General features: G+C 40.2%; 1 protein-coding gene across 8 annotated transcripts in view; it reads left to right on the top strand.

The window, feature by feature from the left end:
- Positions 1–9,627, top strand: part of ADORA3 (adenosine A3 receptor) — an 86,360-nt gene that overhangs the window by 66,102 nt on the left and 10,631 nt on the right. For 4 of the 8 annotated variants that reach the window (XM_017869673.1, XM_017869675.1, XM_017869678.1 and 1 more), the window contains one exon: positions 1,506–2,635. The exons of 3 other annotated variants lie outside the window; for them this stretch is intronic. In XM_017869673.1, coding sequence (XP_017725162.1) covers positions 1,506–2,112 — 607 coding nt within the window. In that variant the 3' untranslated portion in view covers positions 2,113–2,635. Of the gene's footprint in view, positions 1–741; positions 869–1,505; positions 2,636–9,627 lie in introns of those variants that run through there. One more of the 8 variants, XM_017869676.1, reaches the window with a different exon arrangement.

Raw genomic sequence — 9,627 nt, 5'->3', positions numbered from 1 at the left:
TTATATTAAATATATGTATCCTGTATGTGTGTGTGTGTGTGTGTATATATATATATATATTTTTTTTTTTTTTCCTCCTCCTCCTCCTGAGATGTGAGAGCTTTTTTCCTAAAAATATTTTTCATTACATGTGACTATATGAAGAGAACGGACTGCCAAATGGAGAAATCTACTTCCCCGGGCGACCTAAATTGCACTGGTCTCGTGTTTCTCTTCACTTCTCTGGAGGAAAGAGCAGAGTGAGGGAGCTACAAACAAGCTTTAGATGTAGACAGTCTGGATTCAAATCCCAGATGTGAGATCTGATCTTGAACAAGTTGTTTAACTTTGTCTCCTTTGGTTTCCACTCTGTATCACGGTGGTTACGATGCTCGGAACTCAGACTTACCTTTTTTTTAGTTTTAGCCCCACCACTTCCAACTGTAGAAGTTACTTGTTTGTGTTTCACTTTTAATCTATAACATGGGGATAATTGCACTATCCTCATAAGATGGAATGCTTTAATATATGTAAAGCTCTTAGAAACATACCAGTCACACAGTCTGTGCTCAATAAATGGTGGCTGTCATTACTATTATTTTCACAATTGCCATCAATAAAATGGAGGTTATAATAAAACATCTCCTGTTTGTTGTGAGATGTAATTGAGATAAAAATCTACTGATACTTAACTATATTTGTTTCCTTTTTGTGGTCTGTACAGGCTGTTGTCCGGAAGGACAGTTTAAGGAGAAATGAGGACTCTTACTGGATGAGTCTTTTCAGGTCTCTGAAGCACTTCAACACAATTTTGTAACTTCATTGATTCATTTAACTCAAATACCAAGTATGGATGCCCATGCAGATAGAGAAGCAGGAGCAGGCACAGGTAGAGGGGAAGTGTTGGGGAGGCATAGTATAATTTATGAGAATCTGCACAACAGCCAAACAGAACAGTGCCAAGAGCAGCAGGCAAGCTTACTTTGAGAATATCATTTCTCACCAGGCAGACAATCCTCAGAGACATAGATGAATCTTAGCTCCCAGGAATCGAATAATTCTTGGGCTTACGCCTTATTGGGAACAGAAGGAGTAAACTGAGTTTAAGGGGGACTTAAACTGCTGAATTCACCTGTGGATGTTTTTGAGTTAAAAAAAGAAAGAAAGAAAGAAAAAGGTAACTGTTGTATAGCTCTCAGGAAGTGGAGCCCTGAGTGGGGCACGTAAGCACTTGACTGTAGGCAACATCTTCCTTATCCATTCGAGAGTGTTCTTCTTTAGAAAAGTCCCCATAGAAGTTTCCTGGATTTTTCTCCAATCGTTGTCTGCACATCTTGTCTTCATATTCAGTGGAGTTTAGCTGAAATCACCATAGAATATCAATGCTGCCCTTCCTTAGCAGAAGATTGGAGAATTAAGAGAGTGTATGCCTTATCTCACTTCTCTCTCTCTCCTTTACCAGCTCCATCTCCCCTACCCTTTAGCAATTCTTGCTGTGGACTCACTGGCTCTCTTCATTCACACAGATACAAGAGGATCACAACTCACAGAAGAATATGGCTGGCCCTGGGCCTTTGCTGGCTGGTGTCATTCCTGGTGGGACTGACCCCCATGTTTGGCTGGAACATGAAACTGACCTCAGAGTACCACAGAAATGTCACCTTCCTTTCATGCCAATTCCTTTCTGTCATAAAAATGGACTACATGGTATACTTCAGCTTCTTCACCTGGATTTTCATCCCCCTGGTTGTCATGTGCACCATCTATCTTGACATCTTTTACATCATCCGGAACAAACTCAGTCAGAACTTCTCTAACTCCAAAGAGACAGGTGCATTTTATGGACGGGAGTTCAAGACAGCTAAGTCCTTGTTTCTGGTTCTTCTCTTGTTTGCTCTGTCATGGCTGCCTTTATCCATCATCAACTGCATCATCTACTTTAATGGTGAGGTACCACAGCTTGTGCTGTACGTGGGCATCCTGCTGTCCCATGCCAATTCCATGATGAACCCTATCGTCTACGCCTATAAAATAAAGAAGTTCAAGGAAACCTACCTTTTGATCCTCAAAGCCTGTGTGGTCTGCCATCCCTCTGATTCTTTGGACACAAGCATTGAGAAGAATTCTGAGTAGTTATCCATCAGAGATGACTCTCTGTCTCACTGACCTTCAGATTCACCATCAACAAACACTTAAGGGCCTGTATGCCTGGGCCAAGGGATTTTTACATCCTTGATTACTTCCACCGAGGTGGGAGCATCTCTGGTGTTCCCCAATTTTATCTCCCCCACTCCACTACTCTCTTCCTCCACTTCATTTTTCTCTTGTCCTTCTTCTCTATTCAGTATTTTGGAGGCCTGACTTGAGGACAATGTATTATTGATACTATTGTCTGTTTTCCTTCTTCCCAAATAGAAGAATAAGTCATGGAGCCTGAAGGGTGCCTAGTTGATTTACTGACCAAAGGCTCTAGTTGGGCTGAACATGTGTGTGGTGGTGACTCAGTTCCATGTCATTGTAGAATTGAGCAGAGAACCTGCTCTCGGAGGATGCCTGGGAGATATTGGGAACAGAAGGAATGAACTGAGTTTAAGGGGGACTTAAACTGCTGAATTCACCTGTGGATGTTTTTGAGTAAATAAAAGATAATAGCTAACTGTCATGTAGCTCTTTGCTGGGGTAACTTGGAGCTTAAAGACCCAGCTGGCTGTCTTTGGCGCTCAACCTGCTTGCTACCTGGAGCCATGTGGTGGCACACACACCTTCTTACTCTTAGCCCCAGAGCACCCTGATCCTTATTCCTGGGTTCATCAGAGCATTTGTCAACTTTATGAACCATTCATCTATTGTGAGAGAAAGAATCCTATTCATTTCCCCTGGTGTTTCATTCTCATAGGAGTAGTGGGGGTAGGGCAAAAGAGACAATGGATAGCTATGATTTCTTGAGCCCTTTTCTTTTCTTTCTTTCTTTCTTTTTTTTTTTTTAGACAAGGTCTCACTCTGTCACAGGCTGGAGCATAGTGACTCGATTACAGATCATTGCAGCCTCAACATCCCTGGTTCAAGGGATCCTCCCACCTTAGCCTCCCAAGTGTCTGGGACCAGGTGCATACCATCAAGCCCAGCTAATTTTTTAATTATTTTTTTTTTTGTAAAGACAGGATCTCTTTATGTTGCTCAGGCTGGTCTCGAACTCCTGGCCTCAAATGATCCTCCTGCCTTGGCCTCCCAAAGTGTTGGGATTACAGGTGTGAACCACTGCACCTGGCCTGTGGAGCACTCTCTATGCACTAAGTACTTTGCATGCATTACCTCCTTTGATCCTGACAATCTGTGAGGTAGGTACCACTATAGTGATCATCTCCATTTTGCAGAAGAAAAAACCGAGGCACAGAGAAGTTAAGTAACTTGTCCATAGTTTCATGATTAACAAATAATAGAGCCAGAATTTAAGCTTAACCCTGCCTTGCAGAACTCAAGTTTCTTGCCACCGATTCTCAGACATAAAGAGGAACTTGTAACATTAAAGCCCAAACTTTCAAGCTCATCTTACGTACGATTAACAGATAGGTACAAACTACAGCTTTGTACACCACTTGAGGACTTCCAGAGTTTTGCCTTAGCTACTATTGCTGATCTCTAATTAATCAGGATACTAGACAGGATAGAGTGCCAGTCACATCTTCTGAGCATTGAATGTGGTTCTAGAGATTCAAGGTGTCATCTCTGGTTTAATCTATCCAAATTTGCTGCTGTGAACTCTCACTTTCAAGACAATATTTTAGCTAGACAAGAGCAATAAGATGGAGATTTCAATTAAACAACATCAAAGTGGGTAAGCGTATCTGAAAATGAAATTAATTCTTAGTCAGTCCTGAAGGTTTATCCTGAACCTAATTTTAGGCCAGAGCCTGATAACCAAATTTATCTTAATGTTTCATTTCAGCAAAGGAGCCTTGCTTCTCCTCCTGCCAGCCCAGGAATCAATAATTCTAGGTGTTTCCCCTCTAATTTGTGGTATTTAAAAGGCACTTCCAGGATGAGGCCCTAGGTTTATTCTAGGGGTTCGGGAGTCTCAGGCACACTGTTCACCTTGGAACAACTTTTGCCCCATTGGAGAAATGAGAGGAAGGGTGCTGCAGCCCTCAGTCTCCTGGTAATCCCCACACCATGCTTCTTAATTTACAAACAGCTTCTAACGTAGATACACTACGTTGTACACTACGTTGCCATAGAAACACTTAACACTGCCCTGCTTTTTAAAACTTGATTTAAATGGACCACTTCCCTCAAGACAAAACAGCATTCTGTCCTGAGTCATTTGGTATCCTTAGCTCCTGAGTTTCAGAACTGCTTTTACTTTTTTCTTTTCTTCCCTCTTCCTCTTCCTCCTCTCTGTCTCTCTCTCTCTCTCTCTTTTTTTCTTTTTCTGATTGCCACTGCTTAGCAAGTCCACTGATAGCTTGCTGGGAGTTGTTTTTTTATTTTTGTCTAACGGGAATCTTCTGACTTAAGGTGTTCCATAAGCCCAGGAGTCCTTACAGTGAAAATAAATGTCTTTCAAAGTAAACTCAAAAAAGATGAATGAAGAATCACGGTGAGGAGCTTGGTTAGAAGTGACAAGATCCACTCTGGTTTCAGGTTTAGAGATTAGTGTCACAGAAATCTCCCAGGAGCCCCTCTTCTGGCTTGCTCTCTTTCAGCTAAATGGTAAAGGATGACTGCAGACTTTTATTCTAAAGGAATAAGATGAAAAAGGCCACCCAGACAAAACTGAGGTTTGCTTCCTCCCTTTCCTCCATATGAATAAGCTGGAACTAGGGTGGATGTTGAGTAACTGGGTTTATTTGCTTTATTTTTAAAATCAAGTCAACTGGTGAAAAAAGTAGAGACCCACCTAATGAGAAGAAGCAAAGTCTATTTATTCTGAGCTTGCTATAGCAAGGGGGTCAGCTGTAGTCACCTGCATTTTGGCAGAGACTCAAAGGTAGGCAGAAGAGTTGGAAACATTTATAGTAGCATAAAAACACAAACTAAGGCACATTCAAATTTTAATGAGTTTGTTTGAGCATTCAGTGATTCATGAATTGGGTAGCACCAGACTGCAAGTGGTTCAGTGCTCCCTCAAAGGGGGCGAGAGAGGAAGCTTTCATGAGATATTTGTGAAAGTAAGACAAAGAAAATATGTTTTATTGGTTAAAGTGGAAAGTCCCTAGTTCAAGGTTAGCTTGGTGTTTTCTGATTGGTTAAGCTTAAGTTTTGTTTTACTGTTTGCACTGAGTTGGGTTTCAGTTTGTTATGTAGGAATCCAAGGCGCCAGAGCCATCTTCGACTAATGGCTGTTCAATCAATTTTTTTCATCAGTGAAAAAAGGGAAAGGCTTTAGGTGTGCCTTGATTGGAGGCTGTTGGCATGGTGAAGCTGTAGGCAGGGTAACTAGAAGTGGGACAGCCTATTTGATTAACTGGGGGCACATATTTGGCTTTCTTGGTTGATCCTAAGTTGAAACTGGGGACAAAATTAGGGGAGTTTTTCAGTTACTAATTAAGTCCTGGGTATTTTTTAATGTCTCTTTTAAAAAATTTTTAATTTTTTTTATGTTTTAAACTTTTGTTTTAGGTTCAGGGATACCTGTGCAGGTTTGTTATATAGGTAACTTCATAGGTTTGTTGTATAGATTATTTCATCACCCTGGTTCTAAGCCTAGTACCCAACAATTATTTTTTCTGCTCTTCTACCTTCTCTCATCCTCCACTCTCAAGTAAGCCCCTGTGTCTATTGTTTCCCTCTTTGTCTCCATGTTTTATCATTATCTAGCTCTCACTTATAAGGGAGGACATGCAATATTTGTTTTTTTGTTACTGCATTAGTTTACTAAGGATAATGGCCTCCAGCTCCATCTATGTTCCTGCAAAGGACATGATCTTGTTCTTTTTCATGGTTGCATAGTAGTCCATGGTGTATATGTACGACTTTTTTTTAAATCCAGTCTGCCATTGATGAGCATTTATGTTGATTCCATGTCTTTGCTATTGTGAACATACACATGTATGTGTCATTATGATAGAACAATTTATATTTCTTTGGGTATATACCCAGTATTGGGATTGTTGGGTTGAATGATAGTTCTGTTTTTAGCTCTTTGAGGAAATGCCATACAGCTTTTCACAAATTAGTTATACATGAATTGAACTAATTTTATTTAGTAATTGGTTCAATTAGTATACCAGCTGAACTAATTTACGCTCCCACCAACAGCATATCTAAGTGTTCTCTTTTCTCTGCAACTTCACCAGCATCTGTTATTTTTTGACGTTTTCATAATAGCCATTCTGACTGGTGTGAGATGGTATCTCATTTTGGTTTTGATTTGCATTTCTCTAATGATCAGTGATATTGAACTTTTTTTCACATGCTTCTTGGCCACATGTATGTCTTCTTTTGAAAAGTGTTCATGTCCTTTGTCTACTTTTTAATGGGCTGTTTGTTTTTTTCTTGTAAATTTGTTTAATTTCCTTATAGATGCTGGATATTAGACCTTTGTCAGATGAATAGTTTGCAAATACTTTTCCCATAATTTATTTTGCTGTGCAGAGAAGCTCTTCAGTTTAATTGGATCCCATTTGTCAATTTTTGCTTTTGTTGTGGTTGCTTTTGGCCATTTCATCATGAAATCTTTGCCCATTCCTATGTCCAGAATGGTATTGGCTAGTTTGCCTTCCAGGGTTTTTATAGTTTTGGGTTTTACATTTAAATCTTTAATCCATCTGAGTTGATTTTTGAATATGGTGTAAGGAAGGGATCCAGTTTTAATCTTCTGCATATGACTAGCCAGTTATCCCAGCACCATTTATTGAATAGGAAATCTTTTCCCCACTGCTTGTTTTGTCAGTTTTGTCAGGGATCAGATGGTTGTAGGCGTGTAGCTTTATTTCTGGGCTCTCCATTCTATTCCATTCATCTATGTGTCTGTTTTTGTACCAGTACCATGCTGTTTTGGTTACTGTAGTCCTGTAGTATAGTTTGAAGTTGAGTAATGTCATATCCTCCAGCTTGGTTCTTTTTGCTTAGGTTTGCCTTAGCTATTTGGGCTCTTTTTTGATTCCATATTAATTTTTAAGTAATCTTTTCTAGTTCTGTGAAGAACGTCATTGGTAGTTTGATAGGAATCACATTGAATCTGTAAATTGCTTTGGACAATATGGCCATTTTAATGATATTGATTCTTCCTATCTATGAGCATGGTATGTTTTTCTGTGTCTTGTAATTTTCATTGTAGAGATCTTTCACCTCCCTGGTAAGCTGTATTCCTAGGTATTTTATCCTTTTGTGGCAATTGTGAATGGGATTGCATTCCTGATTTGGCTCTCGGCCTGGCTGTTCCTGGTTTATAGGAATGCTAGTGATTTGTATACACTGATTTTGTATTCTGAACCTTTGCTGAAGTTGTTTATCAGCTGAAGGAGCTTTTGGGCTGAGACTATGGGGTTTTCTTGATATAGAATCATGTCATCCACAAACATGGGTAGTTTGACTTCTTTTCCAATTTAGATGCCCTTTATTTATGTCTCTTGCCTGACTGCTTTGAGTCCTGGCCATTTTGGGTTGATTGTTAAAGGGGCTATTGTTTGGCTTTCTGGCTTAAGATAGCAATCTGACTTCCTGTTACTCTGACTTACAGCAGGCTGGCTTACTATTTATTGATTAGCAGTTGGTTTCCTGAGCAGGTTGCTGCAGGTTGCAGGTCAGGATTCTATTTTCATATATAGTCTGGCCATAGTCCACTTGTATATTCAGTTTCTTTTTTTTTTTTTGAGACGGAGTCTCACTCTGTCGCCCAGGCTGGAGTGCAGTGGCTGGATCTCAGCTCACTGCAAGCTCCGCCTCCCGGGTTTACACCATTCTCCTGCCTCAGCCTCCTGAGTAGCTGGGACTACAGGCGCCCGCCACCGCGCCCGGCTAGTTTTTTGTATTTTTTAGTAGAGACGGGGTTTCACCGGGTTAGCCAGGATGGTCTCGATCTCCCGACCTCGTGATCCGCCCATCTCGGCCTCCCAAAGTGCTGGGATTACAGGCTTGAGCCACCGCGCCCGGCCTGTATATTCAGTTTCTTTTAACCAAATGCACATTTTCTAGAGAAACTCTGCTCTTAGCTACTGTAGCCGAGTATGATGGGAATAAGAAAACTTGGGCTGCATCTTGCTCCAACTACTCAGATGACAGATGTCTGTAAAGATCCTTTGTAAAGTCTGATATGCTCTACAATTTTACAGTATTATCACTATTGGGAAAGCAGCACAATATTTGTTTTCCTCCCAGATTTACCACCAAATCGCAGTGGCTCTACTAGCTGTGTGAATGTGGGCAAGCTGCTTAAACTTCTGAGCCTCAATTTTCTTCATTCGTAAGATCAGGTTAATAATACCTGTGTTGAAGTTGTTTTGTTTTTTGATTTTACTTTTCTTATGGAAAACTTCAAACATACAAAAGTGGAGTGACTATGTCTTAGTCTGTTTGTGTTGCTATAAGAGAATACCTGAGGGCAGGTTATTTATGAAGGAAAGAGGTTTATTTGGCTCACAGTTCTACAGGCTGTATAAGAAGCATGGTGCTGGGACCTGTTTGGCTTCTGGTGTGGGCCTCATGCTGCTTCCACCCATGGTGGAAGGCAAAGAGGAGCCAGCATACAGAGATCACATGGTGAAAGCAAGGGAAGCAGAGTGCGGGGAGGTGCCAGACACTTTGAAACAATCAGCTCTCATGGGAACTAATAGATTGAGAATTCACTCATTACCGTGATGACAATGACAGCACCAAGACATTCATGAGGGATCCGCCCCATGACCTAAATACTTCCCACTAGACCCCACCTCCAACATAGGGGATCAAATTTCAGTGTGAGGTTTGGAGGGTCAAATATGCAAACCATAGCAGACTAGAAGAAGGACCCCTTATTTATCTATTATCCTGTTTAGTAATTATCAAATTATGGCCAATCTTGTTTCATTTGTGCCTGTATCCACTTACCCTGCTTGACTATCTTGAAATTTTAGATATTAAGTTATTTCATCTATAAACTTTTCAGTTTGGATTTCTAAAAGATGTTTTAAAAAGTATTTGGTTTATTCTTATTGCCTATTTACCCTCCTATTTATACATCTAAATAGAATGAAAGTTAATTCTATGGAATTAATACACCAAGTAATATTCCGAATACTAGTAGACACATTATTCATTCTCTGTAACTCTAGCACTTTCATTTACTTTAAAGATACTTTTTCATGTCTTGGGCATTTTGCTGATATCTGTGCACAATCCATTTCTCTTTTTGCTGCTTTCTTTGGTTTCATGTTGCCATCTCTGAGCAATGCTGAGTGTATTTGTTTTGCATGAAGTATTGTCAGAGATAAAGACTGCCTCTTAAAAATATAACCACAATATTTGTATTAATTATTCATTGCTGTGCAACAAATTATACCCAAAACTTAGAGGCGTCAAACAGCAATCCTTTATCATCTCTTATGGTTTCTATGGGTCAGGAATTCAGGGGGCATGGTTGGGTGGTTAATACATGGTGTCTCCAAACAAATGGAAGAACATACCATGCTCATGGATAGGAAGAATCAATATCGTGAAAATGGCCATACT

Source organism: Rhinopithecus bieti, unplaced genomic scaffold (genome assembly GCF_001698545.2).
Source record: "Rhinopithecus bieti isolate Rb0 unplaced genomic scaffold, ASM169854v2 scaffold_3040, whole genome shotgun sequence".
NCBI lineage: Eukaryota > Metazoa > Chordata > Mammalia > Primates > Cercopithecidae > Rhinopithecus > Rhinopithecus bieti.
This window is presented reverse-complemented; position numbering and strand designations above follow the sequence as displayed.